Consider the following 19,478-nt stretch of genomic DNA (forward strand, 5'->3'; position numbering starts at 1 on the left):
TGGATTTGACCCTCAGCTCAACAGAAGATGGAGCCACATGGTTTGTACCGTCCTCCGTCTGTGGAGAGACAGTCTCCAGGGCAACAGCCGCCGTCCCCCTGTGTTAAAGGCAGCCAGAGGGTGGTCACCCTGGCACAGCACATCAGCGTACGTTCGCTCAACCACTGCACTACAAATGGCCTAAAAACAACACAATAACATATCAAAAATAATCTTTAATGTATTTCTGAGGTGGATATGTCTTTACATAAACAGGAAGTGATAACTAAAGACTACACCAGGCAGAGCCAGCAGCAGCAGCAGCAGCAGCAGCAGCAACAACAGCAACAACAACAGCAAAGCTACCATGGCGATCCTGTTCTGGACTTGACCCGTCCACCCAGTGCCTCCCAGCCCCCATCGACCTCACAGGAGTCTGCCCAGGGGCCCCGGTATCAGGAGAGCCTAGGTGGAGAACGCAACAGAGACCGGTAGGAATCCCTGTTAAATGTACTGTGTGGGCACTTTCTACTGTATAACCCTTCACCCATTGTTACTGGTGTTTACAATTTAAAATGGATTTGCATTGATTAAATGCATCGGTCTTCTCTGCAGGTCTCCTCCTCAGCCCAAGACGTCACCTGTCAGTGTTTCAAATGATGGCATTGAACCAGTGTCCCCTGCTGGAGCAATCTCTGAACCTGACGTCCAGGGAGGGGCCTCCTACCCCAACGAGCAGGGAGAGCAGGGGTAACGGCTCTCATTACTGTAGCTCTCAGCGGAAACAACTTGCTGCAGATATGTTTTATTGCTCATATTAAATCAAGTGGGTGCAGTCACATGAAAGACAAGTCAAGCTTGTCATACATAATCAAGCTATGTTGTTCAGTTTATGATGGATTAGCAGGGCTGCAAGTAAAGATCTTTTAAAAGCCTAATGTTACATTATGTAAGGCATGCAAACATCTATGTCAACAACAAGCAGGCTATTATATACAGACATACATTACGGCTCCACCTTTTTGATGAGATTCTTCCCCTGACTGGCTTTCAGAGAGGGGTGGTGGTCCCCCTTCTAATGGTTTATTTATTTTTTTTAAATGTGCACTAGCGGGTCTCAGTTTTTGGGTATTGCTCTGCTAAGCCTCCCTTGAAAGCTCATGCCAGGAAGCTGTAAAGAAGACTTGTCTTCAGTTGTCAAATTCAGGAGGATTAGAACAGTTGCAGTTCAGGTTGTGAAACACTGGACCTGCTTTTTACTAGTTGAGTTATCAGAAGTTTGCCCATCCAGTTTACAGTGTTCAGAAGAACCCTGTCCTGGGAATTGTCCCATTGGGTTTACTGTAGGTGTCCAGGCCATTGTGTTGAGCCACCCAAAGAGAGTGAGAGAGCTGTGTCCGCATTCTCGACTGGAGTCACTTGCTGTCCTAATTTTAGAAATTGTTCAGGATCGAGGAGTCTCGGTTTATCAGCCAATTGATGCTCCAGCCCTCACCTATGGTCATAAGTCATGGATGGACACTTAAATTGCAAATCTATGTGGTTACAGTGGATGATTTGTGATCAGCAGGAGCGTCTGGTCACGGCATCTGATGCCGCCTTGTTGAAGGATACCTGAAAAAGTTTGCATCAGACGCCCAGCCTGCTGCCATCACAACCCACCGCAGAAAATATGTGGTCTATAATTTGAATGTGACATTTGTTTGAAGTAGGGATGAAACGACTACTGGTTTAACGGTAAACCATGGTAAAATTCCCGACGGTTATTATTACCATACACATTTTAATTACCATGATAACCGGGTACGGTTAACCGCGCTGTTATAATCTCCCAGAAGCAGGCGGGCATGCGCAGAATGCAACATCGGTTTGTTTGGGTCAATGACAACACGGCAGAAGGCAGAGTATTTAATTTTAGCAGAAATGTTGATAGTTTCCTGCTGCTTATTACCGAATGTATGTATACAAAAGCAGTGCAGACTTTGTTTTCAGATATTTACATATGAACATTTTGCATCTAAACATCCAAACTACACTATGTTTATTCTGGGAATATCACTGGCATTGGTGTGTGTGTGTGTGTGTGTGTGTGTGTGTGTGTTAACCTGCTCCTCCTTTCCCTCCTGCAGAATGGGCTCCCGTTCCCCTCCCAATGCCTCCCAGCCTCCAGCTTTCTTCAGCAAGTTAACTGAGAACACCTCAGCTATTGTGAAGTCAAAGAAGCAGGAAATGATCAAGAAGATGACTGTGGTGGGAAATGAGGGTGATTTCAGTAAGTCTGACCTCAGCACAGACATGAGTACACGATTAAAAATTTTTTTCAGAAGAAAACACTACATGTGATTCAATAAAAAAGACTTTTAAAAAGAAACCCTGTTCCCACTTACAGATGCAGGTCAGCCAGGAACCGAGATCTTTAATATGCCAGCTTCTACAACTGCAGGTAATCTTCTGTTTGTTGGACCAAATGTTTTTAGAAAAGCATGACAGTTGTTGGGTCAACATATTCATACATACTGTGGGAATGGAGCGGCATTGTGTAGGAAGGATTGTAAATCCTGCATCATTCTGCTAACAAAAATACTTTTGGAACGTTTTCGTGTTGGTGAAACTGCTGTACGGTACAGCAGAATGACTAAATGTGAGTAAACACTTAATGGTTGCCATTCACAACGGAGCTTGCCAGAGTGTCAGGATGTAAATAAACTAGAAATAAATCAGTCACATGACAATAATTTAGCAAAATCATGTTGACCAACTGCATGCAACAATGTTTTGAGTGACAGCAAATAGCAGTGTGAAGAAAAATGTAATCGGCTTTGGTTCAGCTTTGTTTTGTTGGCACCTGTCATTTTACCTACGTGAGCAGCAACATGAAATTTAAGAATACTGCTGTCAAAAGCCCCAGCATAATGACCTGGACTTGAAATGATGAATTGTTTAGTTGTAGAGCATTATTTACTTACAACGAACAGTGCTTTATACCGTGAAAGTACTTTTTACACAGGTAATCAGCAAAATTGTTGTTTTGAAATGCCCATTTTCTTTCCACTCTTTTGGTCTCTGTTTTGTCTCTTCATTGCTTACTTTTCTTTTGATGCTATTTAATGCTTTGCTTCTGTGACTGTCATTACTCTTAGTGCTCTCTGTACTTGCCGTCCCTATCTCTCTCTAACTTGAACACTCTCTCCTTTCCCAGGACCTGTGAGTGTCCGCTGCCACCCAGCTGCAGAGACACCTGGTAACTCAATAGGCCTGGAGGCCATTATAAGAAAGGCTCTGATGGGCAAATATGATGATCAGTCTGAAGAACGCTCTCCATCCAACGCTGCTAACCCGATGGGTTCCAGTGTGCCTGTAGCCGACGGACGTGCTGAGGACTTTTTCTCACAAGGTGCGACACTTTGGAGTTTTCTATTTGTTTCAACCCAATATAGTCTTACATGTCCTCCTGTCAGCTGAGCCCAGCAGCCTGACACATGAGAGTCTTACTAACATGTCCTATATTTTCTCCAGTGTACAGACAGAAAAACTGAGATCAGTTGTATTTCAACTCTAGGGATGCAACCATTACAGATTGTTGGTACGATTATTAATAACAATAATAATCACGGTGTCACGATTATTATGCATTAATTAATTTCACAACACAAGTAATTACTTAAATTGATTTGTAATATTTAATTACATTAACAGTTATATTTCTGTAATATTATTATAAGTATTATTGATATAAGAGGAATATTAACTTCATTTATCCCCCAGGGGAAATTGTTATTAAGGAAGGTTATAAACTGAACTGTTATTGTCATGTACTCTCATCCATACGTATAAGTTTTAGTGAAAATGAGAACATCTCTCATGCAGTGTTATTAATAACTGACAACAAGTTACAATAACAAGCTCCTGATGTTATGTTAGTGTTTTACACCTGGCACCATTTTCTCCACACAGACAGGAGAAGGCAACAGGATGTAACGTTAAATGTAAAGTGACTGAAGGTCTTGAGAGGTCTACCTTCTTCCATAAAGGCCCTTTCAGAAAAGAAGCAATTTGCAATGCGTGGAAGCTGCTCGGCGCAAAAGTTCAACACCGCGCAGCGTGCTCGTTGCTCGACGCAGCAACAAACCGCCCTGGCGTGGCACAAGGCATTAAAAATAATGGGCCTCATAGCGTAGCGGTGCTGTTGTTTCTGTGGGTCGGAAAGGTTACGCCTGCTTTGTTTGTTAACGTTGCGCTGAAAGCTCGACTCTCACCGCTACAGCATCGATTGTAAGTGACACATTTATATTTAATTCCCACACGTTATTATGTATTACTTTTACTTGGGCGTGCAAAGCTGGGTGGAGATCCCGCAGGTGCTGCATCAAGTTTAATGTAGTATTTGCTCCTTTAGCAGCTTTTAACAGGTGATCCGTCACCTCTTAAATAACGCCCTGGTCAGTCTCGGTGTACCCGAAATGCTCCCACACTGCTGACTTCAGCTAGTTGCAGCAGTTCCTTTCTCTGCAACAGAAACACTCTGTGTAGCGGAGCCTTGACGATTAATTAACCGTGACGTTTTAAAGCGTGGTTAATGGTGAAATCCGGTAATCACTGCATCCCTGTTCACCTCAATTTAGTTTTAGCATCAACCTGGATTAACATCACCTTAAGTTGAATCAGGGACTCTGTTTGAGATACACGTCCTAGTGCAGTCCTTCAAAGCATAAACGATGCCTTTATCTCAATCAGATCTGCCTGATTAGAGTTTAAAGCACTTTATCCACTTAAATCCACTACATTCAGTGGGATTTTATTATTGGCTCGTATGCTTGTATTTAATCATTTTCTTCCCCTCTTAAAAATGACTAGTTAATTATTAAGTTAAGGCTTCTGTAACACTATTGTCAAATAATAATTTATTGTAATAGTTCAAGAAAGATACTGAAGTATTGAATTGTCCAGTTCTGTATTTTTCATTTTCATTACTCGCATAATATATAAACACTACTAAACTCTTCAACCAAAACTGATGCAGTTCATTTAGTTCTTTAGTTATACTGTATGTGACAACAGGCAGGGTAGAAACGGCACCTCTAAACAGAGCTGGAAGTTTTTGCAAAGGATTGTGTTACACAGATTTAAGCTCTGCCGCCTCTGTTTGCAGGTGGGGGAAAGTCCTCAAAGGGCGGCGGGCGCTCTAATGGGAGGAAGGCCAAGTCTCCAGGACCAGGACTGTCAGGGGGGGAGAGACCATCCTCTGTGTCCTCAGTCCACTCTGAGGGAGACTGCAACAGAAGAACTCCTCTTACCAACCGTGTCTGGGAGGATCGGCCTTCATCCACAGGTATAAAGCCCTTTTTTGAGACCCTGACTGATTTACTTTCTATTGTTGTGGTTCATAACAATTCTGACTTCCCGCTTTTTGCAGGTTCAACTCCAACTCCCTTCCCGTGTAACCCGTTGATAATGCGTTTCCCCAGCGGAACGGTGTCTGCTCCCTCCCCCTCTTCTGGCCAGCCGGGGGGCCAGGGCCAGGGGTTAGGACCTGGACAGGGCCGGTCCTGGGAAGAGGAGCCCAAGCCTCTTCTCATGTCTCAATACGAGACCCTGTCTGACAGCGAGTGACCTGAAATACTGTCGTCAACCAACTCTGTGCTGCTGCAGCCACACACACACACACACACACACACACACCTGCTGAGGCATCTGCAAACCTACCCGCACCATTCCACTCTGCATTTCCTCCTTCAGTCGTCAAGAAAGGATCATTTCCTCCTTTCACACACCCGAGACGCCAAGCAGCGACGAGCTGGAACGCTGCTGCTCCACGTGTGCGTGTGTGTATGTTTGCACTTACGTGTTAGGCATTCACTCCAGGACTACTCTAAAGGACGAATCACTTATTTCTTTCCTTTTTTTTTTTTTTACTTTACTACTTTTCCTCACTGGCCTTATAAATATAGACGCATCGATCTGCACCTTTCGGGTGTACCGCTCTAATGTGCCGACACTTGTATGGAAGGGACTCTGAGGTTGTGTTGTTGGTCTGGTCAGGAGCCTGATACTCTAGTGACACATTATGACCTCGGATCTGACCTGAGAGCAGCGGCCCACACAGCGAGGACCTCCGCGTTTCTTCACGGTGACCTCCAGGTGCAGGCGGCCTGTGCACTGCTACCACCACGAGGATATGTGCGAGGGGACGGGAGGAGAATCAACATCATGTTGTTCTTGTTTTGGTTCTATTTTTTGCTCCTTTAAATTCAGTCAGTCCAGTCCTGTGTTTTGAACGTGAGCTGAGACCTTTAGTACATTTTGATGGTGAACTTTTGATGGTGTCATTTGTCGTCTATTATCTGCAATGATGTATCTTTTTTGGGGGGCGGGGAGGGCGGGAGGGGGCAGACATTGTTATGCGGGAGGGTCATATCATTGGTTTACAGGGTAAACATGCTGTTCATTGCTGATGTCATATATTTGGGTGAAGGGCGGGGGGGTGGGGGTCCTGAGGAATGGCGAAGACCTGTTGATTTCAGGCATCCACATGGGGAGAGATGATTTGCCAGATGGATGGCATAAAACAAGTGACACTTTCTCACTGTTTTTATATTAACCATGTCTGTGTTTGTTGAAAACAGTTTTTGGATATTAAGCACTTAGTCGTCAATCTGTTCACAATGGCATTTTTAAGAATCTGTGTTTCCTGGGGCAGGGGAAAAATGGACTCAAGAACAGCATAGAAATCCCAGTGTGGAGGTATCCTTTAGCGCCTGTCTGTTTATTTTGGTCTTGCCAACGATATTCTTTATCTCTCCCACCCTCAAAGCGACAATCACATTTTAGTGAACGATGACTAAGCCGCTTCGAGCAGGTGCAGACCAACCTTAGAGCTGCTTAAAGGCAGACTCCTCAGCATCAGGTGGAGTTTGCTCACATTGAAGAGACTAAAAAAAAAAAAAAAAGCCATCTTTCTATGACCCTTGGTCCATGGCGGTGTCGGCTTCAGCTGGCCTGCTACAATCCCTTCTAGGAGCTGTTGTGACGGTCTGACCTCTGACCTATTACTGCCTAGAGGAGCAGCTGAGACCCAACTCCTCATCCAGGCAGGTTTTGTACAGTTATGAGATATTCCTAGTGTTAAGTGCCATTTATTTTACATATACAGTACTGAAGTTACCAAGTGACGCACAATTTTTCTTTTAGCCCCCCATGACAGGGTTTATACTGTCCACGCAGGGAAATCGGAAAACAAAAAAGCTAATGAAATATCCTCCTTTTTTTTTTTTTAATAAAACAAAACAGCTTTACTCGTACGAGTTATCTTCATAACAAGACAACGCTGTATCACAGCACAGCTTGCATGGGCCAGCATCAAATGTTTTCTCTGCTGCGAGACCCATGACATTCTTCAAGTGTACTTCATTACACGCCCTGTGTTTGTACTGGGTAGAAAAAGCTGAGAGGAAGGCATTCGAAAGCAATCTCACATGTTCTCACATTTTACTGCAGTATTTTAAAGGTCACCCTCTCTGTAAGTGATGTTTCCACCTCGTGATTCTGTGCAACCGGGGACGAATTCTGTCCCAGACTGAAAACTCTGAAGCGATGGCAGGGAGCTTGTTTAGTGGTTCGGAAAGACTTACCTCTCTATCTCTAGTTCATTTTGTCACAGTGGATTCTCACAACACAAACATGACTGTTCCAGGACTACCTCCTCTCCCTCCTTCATCCCACCTGTCAATGGCGAAGCACCTAGCAGGTCACACCTGCAGAAAGCTCAGCCATGTTTTAGGACTGCTTCTTCTTTTTTATTCTGATGGAGGGTTTGTAATTTCATCAGGCAAGGCAAAAATACAGCCAGGCTTTGTACATTGGTGTCTGTGCGTGTATATCATTTATCCACTGATGAAATTTAAGAATGTGACAGTAAACAGACTAAGCCATATCCAGCTGTTCCCTAACCCGATGACGGGCTAATACGTTGTTTTTAGAAAGTATACTGAAATTAATTTTAACATGCATCCATTTGTTTTTGTTCTTTCAGTTTGTTTTGATTCCACACAATGCACAAATCAAAAAATAATACTTAAAAATGTTAAAAGTTGATTACTGATTGTGTTCCCTGGACTGTCAAAGTGTGGGTGGGTGGGGGGAATTGACATAAACAGTACATTGTTCAACCATTTTGTGCATAATGATTTTTTTTTTTTATTATAACCCACTGTATAATAGCAAGGATTGTATATAAAACTGAAGAGATGTAAATATTTATGTGGCTTGCTTCAAGGTTGGTATTACAAGAAAAGAAAAAAAAAAAAAAAAAAAGAAATATTCACATGGTTAAATTCTACATGCCCACCAGCAAGCTTTGTGGATAGCAGTGTAAAAATGAAAAACAAAAAAGACACTGCCTTAATGTTTAAATAAAAAGCTTATTGCCATTCATGGTCTCGGGGTCGTGTTATTTATTGCTGTGTGTTTGTATTGGACGTCTGCCTCACACTTTCTTTTATCTGTTTTGAATTGCAGGGAAAATTGACAGGCCCAAAGTCAGGGAGGTCAAGTACCACCAGGGGGCGGTATAAGCATATTTCTTTACTTGTATGTTGAACTTATTTGGCACAGAATTCTTCAACTTGTTACTTAATTGCTGCATGTAATAATTATGCATAAATTACACAAAATAAGATGATAAAATACAGTCCTGAGCCGTGTTAACGCAGCAGTTACTCCGCTCATGATGAAGTTCTTGGTAGTAGTTTTACAAATGTGCTGTTCAGCTGCCGCTTGAGCTGTTACTGATCTGGTCTCCTGTGATCTAGTTTACTACGCTCAGCTCATATGAAGGTCAAACTGCATGTCTGTTATGATCCCGTCCTTGCATAACTCCCAGGAGCTCAACAAGTTAAGATGAAGTTAATGAGTGTATGACTGTAATTAGTCTTCCCTTCTCAGTTTACAGCATATAACAGTCCTTATATGCACATAATATACTACTTCCAACCCATGGAAGTATTTTATTTTGCTGCCTTCAAAAGTGTTTTTGTTTGCTGTCTTTGAACGGGACACATAATGCTGAAAAGGTTTCTCCTGATTAAATCTAAACTGAACTTGTGACTCAGGTATTTCAGTTGTGTAGCATTATTTAATTTTTTAAAGTTTCTGTGCTGCTCTCTGTGAAAAATCTAGAAGTTTACATCCCGTAATTTACTGCTGAGAGTTAAAATCCAGTCCTGTGTTTTCATTTGCATTCCCTTGCACTGATTTTCACACCTAACACAGGTCTTGGATTTGATTACAGGAACTGAGCCAAAATGTGCTACCAGTCCTCCTTGTGCCCGCAGAACTCCCTCTTTCTTTCAGAGGGACAAAATTCAAACCTGTGCTAAACAGGCGTATACGATATCCTGTGACCAACATTAAGCAACAGATGCACTGTAGTTCCGGGAATTGGCTCTTTTTTTTTTTTTTATTCAATTGGGATATACATCTTTTTAAATTATTTTTCTTTGATCACAACAGGAACAACGATTGACGTACAAAAATATAAAGAGAATTATGAAGTGCCTCGATGCCACATATACAACAGGAAAATATTTTACAGTAACAAAATCAAGTGTTAGGAAACGTAAAAAGTATTTCACATAAAACCACCAACATATTAAACTTGACACCCACCATCATTCTCTGACATTTCACAGACCATCAACACATCGCAAAACTCTCTATCATCTTGCTATTTTCAGAACAATTTCCTCATATATATGTTTTTCTTGTGAAAGAGCAGATCTGATTTTCCTCCCCTTGTTTTGCTCTTTTTATTGCTACTTACTGTTCCCTCATTAAAACCCAGTACCCATCTTACAGTACTGATGCACCACTTCAGCTTTGAGCCCTCCGCGTCTCTCCCACCCTTACACTTAACCTGGATGGTGTTTCAGACTATAAAAATAACAAGACCGCAAGCTCAAGACCACAACTAAAATTCAGGAATACACATTTCCAATGAAGTAAAACTGATACCTAAGAAAATTTGAGGTCAAGTCTTACGTTTCAATATTTGCCATGTTCAATAATATATATATATATATATATTTGACAGACACAAAAAGAAGTCATGAAAATGTTCAATAAAAATCTATTTTACATCTTCAACATGGAAATCTGATGTGGTTTCACTGCTCCACATGTCGGTAATTACAGAGGAGTTTCATGCTGTTGAGCTACTTGAGCTCAGAAACTGACCAATATGACAATTTGTTGATCTCAAAACAACATGCATCAGCTATTCGTAAGTCCAAGCCCTTATATATATATATATATATATAAACAAAGATTTTCCTTAACATTTGTTATGTGTAGTTATGAGACCTCACCAAGATAACATGACATAATGCTGTTTAAAAATAAACTTTTTTATTGTTATAAATAGTGCTTTGCATATAATTACCGCTGATTGCTGTGTTTTCGTGGTGGATTTGTGGCGTTCCAAATACACGTGTTGCCAACAGGAGAGTTACAACGGCTACACTAATCTCCGTCATTTATCAGCTATTATAAACACTGGTACCAATTAGCTCATATCGACCGATAATACTGACAGGTGACAGGTGTAACTGTTACGTAGCTGACTGAACCAACTGACATAGCTAACGTTAACTTTCTAATATATGACCCGTGTCGAGTGAAGTAATATGTAACATGGTTGAAACATCTAACCTGACACACTGGAAGATTTTTAATGTTTAATTTTAAATGTCACTAAAGTAACAACATGCTTCAAATTGCCAAACATTATGCTAATGATGTCAGACACATATTTTTCTGTGGATAAGTTTTATCTACATTTACACAATATTAGGCTAGTAGGACAGTTTAGTTTATAATTTGCCACCTTCATGTGTTCATGATTGATTTTTTAAATTTATTTTTTATTAGTTTCATATGTTTCAAATGATTTACAAATTAAGTCTTTACTATTTAAGACAGTCCTTAAGTTTTAATAATGCAACATGATTTAGTCAAATCAACAGTATGAAACTAACGACCAGTTACTTCATGCACAAACTTAGAGATGGATTTATGAATAGCTGGTGCCACCCAATCCAGAACTGTGTCGGCCTTATTTTGTCGACTGCTTGTAGCACTAAACCATTCAGACAGTTGCAGCTGGAAATAACTCTTGTTTTAGTGTTTATTTTTGACTCTCTTGGAGAAGTAGACGAGCAGATGTGCCACTGCGTGAATAGTTGCAGTTTGTTCAGTACCAAGAGTTGTGACAGACAAGTGTTACAAGTTGTATATACTTCCTCCTGACTGTGAAATTTCCTGTGTCCGAAGAAGGTTTAAAACAAACTATTTTATGCTGATTGAAAATAAAAGCAAACCATAAAATGATTGCCACCATTTTTAAAAGCCCTGAAAGCATGTACATTACATATCCTCAATCATTTAACTATCTATCAGCAACTCTACATGATGTGGTCCTACGCACAGTCCTGATGATGCAGATTAACTGAGTTACTAAGTGTTAAACTCTTAATAAATAATAACTGGATGTTTTTTCCCCCCAAAACTTCATTGATTGTCCACCTCCTAGAGACCAGGAACCTGTTTAACAAAACACTCCTAACTCTTACATTAACTTAACCAGAGTATTCTCAAGACAATAAGTTGTTATTGTGCTGAATAAACAAGACACCCTGCACTGTGCAGGTTAGTTACATGCTTGATCAAACTAGACAAAACTGTAAAACAAAAAGCAAATGTTCTGTCGCCATGTGGAGTTACAACAAAGACAAAGTGTTCAAACTATCTTTGGTCCAATTTTCCATATGCAGTACTGAAATACCCCCCCCCACCCCCACCCCCGCAATACCAGGTCCACAAACAGGACTGTGATACATAGAAAATAAGTGCAATAAAGCCATATTAGAAAGCTTTGCATTGGTGTGACTGGGTTTGCGCAGGCTCGACTGAAATCCACCACAGGTGTCATCTCGACCATTCTCTACATGCACATCTACGATCTAATCGTTACCTTCACTGAGGTCAAAATCCAACCTGAAGGAGAGCAAAGGCCACCAATTTGTCAGCTCTTGTTTTAAATAAGACATTAACCATTGACGTGCAGCTCTAAACTGCCAGAAGACCACCTCCCATTTTTAAAGGCTGCATCAGTAGAAAGTCTAAATACACTCAGGGGAAAATGTCACTAAAGGGTTCCCAGAGTTTCATCCATGGCAAATAAAGATGAACAGAGCAGGGTTTTAGGGGCTCCAGGTATCAGTTGAAGTATTTCCCTTTCAATATGGGCTTTCCCAAGTTCCTCCTCCTCCAAAAAATAAAATAAAATTTTAAAAAATACGATGACCACCAAGTAGCCCTCTCGCTATGCAGGCTGGACCAGACTGAGCCTACAGGTCCTCTGTGTAGATGATACAGGGACTAGTATCCTCACTCGACTCCAGCTGCACAGTGGAGACAAACCAGCGGCGGGAGCCTGTGGCGTTGTAGTTGAGCGTGGTGCGGTAAGTGTTCTTGGCGTGTTTCGGGTAGATGATGGTGGTGCTCTGGTAGCTGATGGGCTTCTGCCGTGGCTCCAGGTACACCTGGGACTTGTAGCTTCTCCAAGTACAGTTCCGCACCGCCACCACTGTCTCACTGAAAGAGGTGGCTGTGGGAACGGGGGCGCAGTACACCCCGTTGCGGTAATGCTTGTCGGAGTCATACTTGACCTCAGAGTTGCACCTGGAAAGGAGAAAGGTGGCAAACCCTTTAGAAAAATGTAAAATTGATCACTAGGTGGCAGTGTTGGCAAAAGAACACTGATCAAAATGAGTGCACTAAGCTCCACATTGCAACCAAAACTATGTCTTTGTGTCCAAAGTTCCCTTACTTGATTTCCTTCTCTGGTTTGGGGTTCACCTCGATGCTTTCTCCAAAGAACACAGGGTGCATGCGAGTCTTTGGGTCTGTCCCTGTGGAGTTCAGCAGCAGGTAGGGCAGCTGTGCAGAGGAAACACAAGAGTCACAATCTCACAGAAACATCCATGAACTACTGAACTGTTTGTAACCAGCCTGCCAACGAGTCCATTCAAGGAATTCCAGTAAAAAATGCCTGCATGGTTGGGGGTTTCAGCAGAGCCAGAAAGCCAAATTAAAAACACTACAGTTCCCACCCTCTCCGGGAAAACACGTTCCTTGATCCGGCCCTCATTAGAAATTTACCTTGTAAATCGCACGGCTATTACAACAACATCAACAATAAGACAAGAAACACGGCAGTCAGGGCAACACTTCCATTTTAATTCCGATAATTACACTGTGTGGGTCCAGCCAAACGAAGTGTTGGTGGTAACTCTCTCTCTCTCTCTCTGACAAGCTTTCACTGCAGTTCCGGGGGGCTGGAGACGTGTGACCCTGACACAGCCTGTGTGTGGACTGAAAATAGGCTTACAGATGTTGGGCCTACAGTAGTTACAGAAATGCAAAACACACTAACAAGTATGACAGCAGCTGGTAGCCAGATGATGCTCTTAGAAAATGAGGTGATATAGAAAAAACTTTTAGTTTTGCTTGCAAGCCTTCACAGGGAGGTCAGCGGTCTCATGTTATATCAGTTATGTAACTGAAAGTCTCAATTAACAGATAGATGCTATGCCTTTGTAATTTTTATTTATTATTATGTATATTATGGATTTCTGTTTTAATATTAATTCGTCTTTACCTGGCCTTTGTCACTACTCCATCTGTTGTTTCACACAGCTCACCGACATTCACGCACACATATGAACACGCGTACATACTGTTGAGACACCTTCTCACGAATGCTGACTTCAAAACAAATCTATGAACTGACCTCTGATATCTTCCCTGACTATATAACTTATTTTTTTTTATCTGACCAAGAGATTTCCAGTTTACAAAAAAAAGGTCTTATTTGAGAAATTGAAACTAAAAGTTTGGCATTTTTCTTCAAGTCCCTTAAACAATTTATTATCAAAACAGTTGCAGATTTTATTTTCTTTCTACTGACTGACCCATTTATCAACTATTTGTTTGATCTCTAATAGGTTCCTGTATGGCAAATATGATGAATGACCATATTAAGTTCTAATAAACCAAAACTGAGTCTCACAAACGCAGTAAGTTCCCGTAGGAACTACATTTATTATGATGGGATTAATTCAGAGTGTAAGTTTTAAGCAGTGTACAACACCAGATGGGATAAGCTTAACCTCATGTTCATATACTCTACTCATCTAACTGTATGAACCAGGTCTGTTTTAGTACTGACCTTTGACCTGGAGCCATAAGGGGACAAACAGAGCTGCAGTAATCAGAAACACAGATACTGTCATACACTGTGAAGCAACGTTCTAACTGACCGTTTTCTTTGCATGTATGTGTCTAAACACTGAACAATTTGAATCAGATGGCACCCCAACCACAACTCCGGCACCTCTCACATTACACAGGGGAGGCTGTCACATGCTATGGTTTGGCCGCACTTAAGTGCACATGCCACTACAAGGGACGAGCAAGAACAGGCCAAGGGCACAGCAGAACGCTGTGTGAAGCTCGTCTTACCTACAGCCTACGATCATCCCCACACACTATCTTAAAGCTGCAGCTGAACCTGCACAGCTGCTAGTTTCGCCACGCGGGAAGTTCATTTTCTGCTGCTGGCAGTTAATGGTATGAAAAACCTATACGAGTGTGTGTGATTGTCTTCTTTCTGCTGCTCTGGCGCGGAGAGCATCTCAGGTATTTCTCCATGGTGTGTTCTGGCAACTTCTGCAAAGTAAACACTCGTGGAGGCTTGGTCTCCTCCAGGCAGCGGATCCCCCAGCGTGCACACAAAACATAAACCCCCCTGGAAGCACATTTCTGCCCAGGAAAAATAGTCTGCAGCTGAGCAACCCACACAATGCACAATGCAGAGCTGCTGAGAGAAACGCCAACTCAAACACCCCTTTTCCAACCCAGGGCTGTCTGTTGAAGTGAAGCCTCTGACTTTACATCCTGAGTTTGCAAGGACAGCGAGGCAGATTTTGAAAAGGTCATGAGATCTGTCTCCTGTCTGTCCTCCTGTCTAATCCACCTTGATAGGTATCCTTCAGCAGGACATGTACTCAAGCTTATTAGGCACCGAAACACCCAAGATTAAAAGACCTCATATTTTTCATGCATCTAGTTGCTTTTGTCAATTTATTCACACGTTAAGTCATGCAGGTTTAAGACTCATTATCCCGCCTCTGCATATATTTGAGCCAGGTTTGGAAACAGACAGGCTGTCTAAGAGTTTATCCTCATTTCATTTAGAAGTGAGAGGTCATCAAACACTTATGCAATGGCCTGCAGGCACTCTAACAAGCCCCTGCACCCCAAAATAGAAGTCGAGGATTGTTCGTAGGTGGCATACAAAAACAACACAAGAATAGATTTGGAAATAGAAATGTATGCGTGTATATCTCCCCTCTACTTACTAACAGACATGCACTCAAATGAGAAACTTCTAAAAATCTATTTCTGATGGAGAGGTTGATTCTTTCCATACGCACAGGCCCACAGACGGGATTAGAAACACAAGCAGGAGCGGCCCTTATCAGGACCGATCTTTAAAAGGGAAACCACAAAGCAGATGAGTCCTACTAATCTGAACCTCCAGAGAATTAGAGGATTTCGCTCTTTTTCTCTTTCAGGCTTCAGCAAACCAATGTCACGCAACTCCCAGGATGCAGCACTGCATTTCTGAGGCCTTCTTTAGACACTTTAAAAGCCACCCTGACCTGCGCCAACATGTTCTTAAGACTTTAGAAACTGGGAGTGACCTGGGAATGATTTTCAATCAAATCAGCCTTGTCACGTCATGTGTGACACAAATTACGGCAGGATGTGTCATTAAAATGCATTTGACCTCTAAAAAAAAGTAGAAAGTGGGGGTCCAACATCAATTATCATTCGTTTTTTACAGAAGACATTCTACTTTGTGTAAGTATCACGTCTGTCCTCAGCTAAATAAGAACAAATATTGCCTTAGGGTGCACTGACCATTTAAGTGGTCCATTAAAAGTATAATTTCTGGAGATTTTCACCCCTTAGATTGAATCATTATTGACAAGTAATAATCATAATGCACATGAGTTATTTGGATTTTTAAAGAAGTAATTCAAGACATTTCAAAAAGTGTGCTTCGTTTCTACTGCTACCACATCCACAGCCATGGTGAAGTGAACGGCATAAATCCAACGAGACCATGGCTTCCAGATGCTGATGTATTTTTAGCTTCAAGCAATCATTCATTTGTTATTCATTTTGAGACTCAGATGAATCAATGTTACGGCATTCTCTCTGTCTCCTGCATCAGTTCTCTCTATTTTCAGCTGCTCATTTAGTGACTCAGGTGTCAATGTTCACAGCTTGGGCGAGACACTTTGAGGCACCCCAAAGGGGCTGTTGATCAATCAGAGGGTTTGCAAGATGATTACCAAGTAAGGCAATAAGAAGAAAAAAATCTGTTACTCTACTTTGACTTTTCTCTATTTGTTGCTTTTCATAATGAGATGCTGTGGAGCAGCGGTTCCCAACATCTTGAAGCCCTGCCAGATGAACTCTGACACCACATGTCATGTTTGAAATGGGTTTATTAGAACTGATTTAAAACTTTTTAACACTATTAATTATATATACAGCAATAATGTTTTTGTTGCACAGTTGAACTAATGTTTAGGTCTGTAGCTCAATATTCCAACTATTTATCTGATACATTTCACTCTAAAGTATTTATCCATTGCTTCTAGCTAACTGTCTCAGCTGTTTATCCATTCATCTGATACTTTAAGCAACTCAAACGCTATTAAAAAATAAGGTTTCAACAGAGGACACATACCTGCTGCCTGCTGCTGCTGGCCTATTTTGAGGTTTTATGGGGCTAAAAGTCTAGCTTACTATTGATTATAACTTAACTAGGATTTGTCTTGGCAGACATGACAGTCCGCTATGTAAATCCATCACAGACCATTATAACATTTTTCTTTCTAGAGAACGAAACCTGTACTCACCTTCACTCAGATACATGCTACTGAGGGAAGAAACTAGTGTTATTAAACTTTCTGTCATTCTGTTGGGAGCCCCTGGTATCCTGGCAAGGACCTCTGGGAGTACCTGGACTCCAGTTTGGAAACCCAACTGCATCTAATCAACTTTGTGACCCTTATGACACCATGTAGGGCCCAGATGATGCACCAGAGTGAAAAAGAAAAAACTGTACTGTAATACTGAGGGTGGATGGCATCTTTAGCACATCAGAAGTTTGCAACTAAGGAATTCCCGACAGAAAGAGAGAGAGAGAGAAAGAGAGAGCTTCCAGATGTTGTGTGAGTGGGACTGAAGTGAAATCTGTTTCAGGCCAAACACTAAAACGCTCTCAGATTTTCAATTTCTCTCACAACAGCGTCATTATTTGGTCATTAGGTCCTTTTATCCTTAAATTCAGGGTGTCCATGAAGTGACTGACTGCAAAATGATTCTGGACACAAAACAGACCCGAGTCACTGCTTTCAGATTACAAAATTGTTTCAAATCATAAAGTAAATACCGCAATCTGTTTCTTACCAGTTTGCCTTCTCTGCTTTCCTTTTTATAATATCCATGATGGCTTTCGACGGGCGTCGTGCAGCTGCCTGAGCGCGACTCGATTAGACCCGGAGAAAGTGAGCAGAAGGGCGGGCTGGGACTGGGGGGCAAACCCGAATCCGGACTGTCGAGCAGCCCTTCCCGGTTCTTTCCTTTTAGGCTATCATCCATCGCTTGTAAATGTAGGTGCCCCACCATTTCTGGGACGGCTCAATTAAAAAAAACACACCAGACGAAGTCGCACTGACAAGTTTTTTCTCTTGAAGCGCTCCGTGCTGCTGAGCTCTCCTGCGGCGAAAAGAAACAATCCTGGACGAACTTTTTCAAGATGATTTCTGTTAGCAGAGAAGAGTAGAAAAAAATCAGGGAATATGCATTTTACCATTGCCTATTCGCTGTGGACGAAACCCCACAGAGTGATATGAATTCAGCCTTTATTTCTCTTCAAACATTAGCCTACTGTACCTGCGCGCCGTGAAGTACCGTTGATCCACCTTTAACGCCACTAGATATTCCAAACAGGCGTAAAAATCAGCGACAAACTTTTAAAAAACCCTTCAAACTTGACGCCAAGGTGAATGTTAATTTTAAAAACTAAACAACAACGTAGTAAAACTCGCGCAAAAACAAAAAGTCGACCGTGCGTCTGGCACCGATCTGGATGAGAGCTCCTCTGCTCTGCTCTGGCTCTGTGAGTGCGAGTGTGTGTGTGTGCGCTCTCTCCGGTGGAGAGCTCCCTCTTAATGATCCTGCCAGGCTTTTTTCCTTTTTTTTTTGCACCTGGATCCAGTCCAGCCCTCATGATCTGGATCGCTGTGTTCAGTGTGTTTCTGTTTAGCATCCCTGCAGAGGTGCCCTTAAGCAAGTTCCCAAATCTCTACCTGCTGGAGGTGGTTGTTTGGTTATATCAATATAACTAATTAGCAGTTAATAATTAGTTAGTAATTGGCAATTCATGAGTTACCAATATTCATAAAGGCAAGTAGCCTAGCCTTAGCCTAATAGTGATAAAAACTAATCATAATAAACAGTTAACTATTTTAACTTATTGTAATTATTTAAATAGTAATTAAATCAATGAAATTAGTCAGTTGGTAGTGATGCAATGATTCATAATTAGCAGTTATGAGTTAATTCCTTTTTTAGAGTTAATAATGATATTAACTGATATTTTTATCCTTTGAGGCTTTAAGAACCCAGCAAACATTTGGACCCTGAAAAAAAGCCAAAATGAAAGTTAAACCGACAACATAGACATCTTCTCAACGTGCAGTCTTCAACTTTTAAAAGTTATTAAATTTCTATATCCTGACATGTTTTGTGAATAACTGTCTTGCAACAATGTCATCAGTGCTTGTGTTGACATCTGCACAACCACTCAATATTCAAGAATTCCTTTGCACATCTGCTTTTTAATGTAAAATAATACATTACAGTATAGTAATCATAATAAATTAATTATAATACACCAGTATTGTCTACTTAACGTGTAACTTATGGCATTAGCTTCGCCAAGCTGGCCTAACATTAGCTAGCTGGCTATAGAACTTTTTATAACTTTGAAAGTTGTATATGAATGCATAAAAATCGTCTGATGTTCTACATTAATAAATAACATACCGATACAATTAAAGAAGTCTGTGTGCGGTTTTGCTGCTCAAGTCAACTGAGTTCTCTTAGAAGGATACAAGACATACACAGAAAGACTGAAATTAGCACTTGAGAGGGACAACAATTCAACACAACTTTATAGTGATTATTATGCAAACATACATTTCCGGTTGCATAGAATATATACTCATACTTATACATACACTCTATAACACTGTTAGGGTATGAATGTATACTTCATAACATACATGCTTTGTAAATCT

At 41.3% G+C, this 19,478-nt stretch overlaps 2 protein-coding genes across 8 annotated transcripts in view; one reads left to right on the forward strand and one right to left on the reverse strand.

Annotated features, from left to right (window-relative positions):
- The window catches only part of ncor2 (nuclear receptor corepressor 2), a 91,274-nt gene extending 84,979 nt beyond the window's left edge, over positions 1-6,295 (forward strand). For 3 of the 7 annotated variants that reach the window (XM_038703479.1, XM_038703484.1, XM_038703486.1), the window contains exons 40-47: positions 17-147; positions 256-470; positions 595-729; positions 2,109-2,251; positions 2,369-2,422; positions 3,179-3,373; positions 5,129-5,308; positions 5,393-6,295. In XM_038703479.1, coding sequence (XP_038559407.1) covers positions 17-147; positions 256-470; positions 595-729; positions 2,109-2,251; positions 2,369-2,422; positions 3,179-3,373; positions 5,129-5,308; positions 5,393-5,589 — 1,250 coding nt within the window. In that variant the 3' untranslated portion in view covers positions 5,590-6,295. The remainder of the gene's footprint in view (positions 1-16; positions 148-255; positions 471-594; positions 730-2,108; positions 2,252-2,368; positions 2,423-3,178; positions 3,374-5,128; positions 5,309-5,392) is intronic. The other 4 variants (XM_038703480.1, XM_038703483.1, XM_038703481.1 and 1 more) reach the window with 2 other exon arrangements.
- A 1,867-nt stretch (positions 6,296-8,162) lies between these two features.
- On the reverse strand, positions 8,163-18,327 carry rflna (refilin A). Its single transcript, XM_038703487.1, has 4 exons — positions 18,070-18,327; positions 17,584-17,939; positions 12,863-12,972; positions 8,163-12,714 (listed from the first exon to the last, which is right to left on the reverse strand). Exons 2-4 carry the CDS (start codon positions 17,800-17,802, stop codon positions 12,381-12,383), a joined length of 663 nt encoding a protein of 220 aa, XP_038559415.1. The 5' UTR covers positions 17,803-17,939; positions 18,070-18,327; the 3' UTR covers positions 8,163-12,380.
- Between the last annotated feature and the right edge of the window lie 1,151 nt (positions 18,328-19,478).

The sequence above is a fragment of the Micropterus salmoides genome, unplaced genomic scaffold (genome assembly GCF_014851395.1).
Source record: "Micropterus salmoides isolate LMB-PRFRI ecotype aquatic unplaced genomic scaffold, ASM1485139v1 Ms_hic_scaffold_7, whole genome shotgun sequence".
Lineage (NCBI taxonomy): Eukaryota > Metazoa > Chordata > Actinopteri > Centrarchiformes > Centrarchidae > Micropterus > Micropterus salmoides.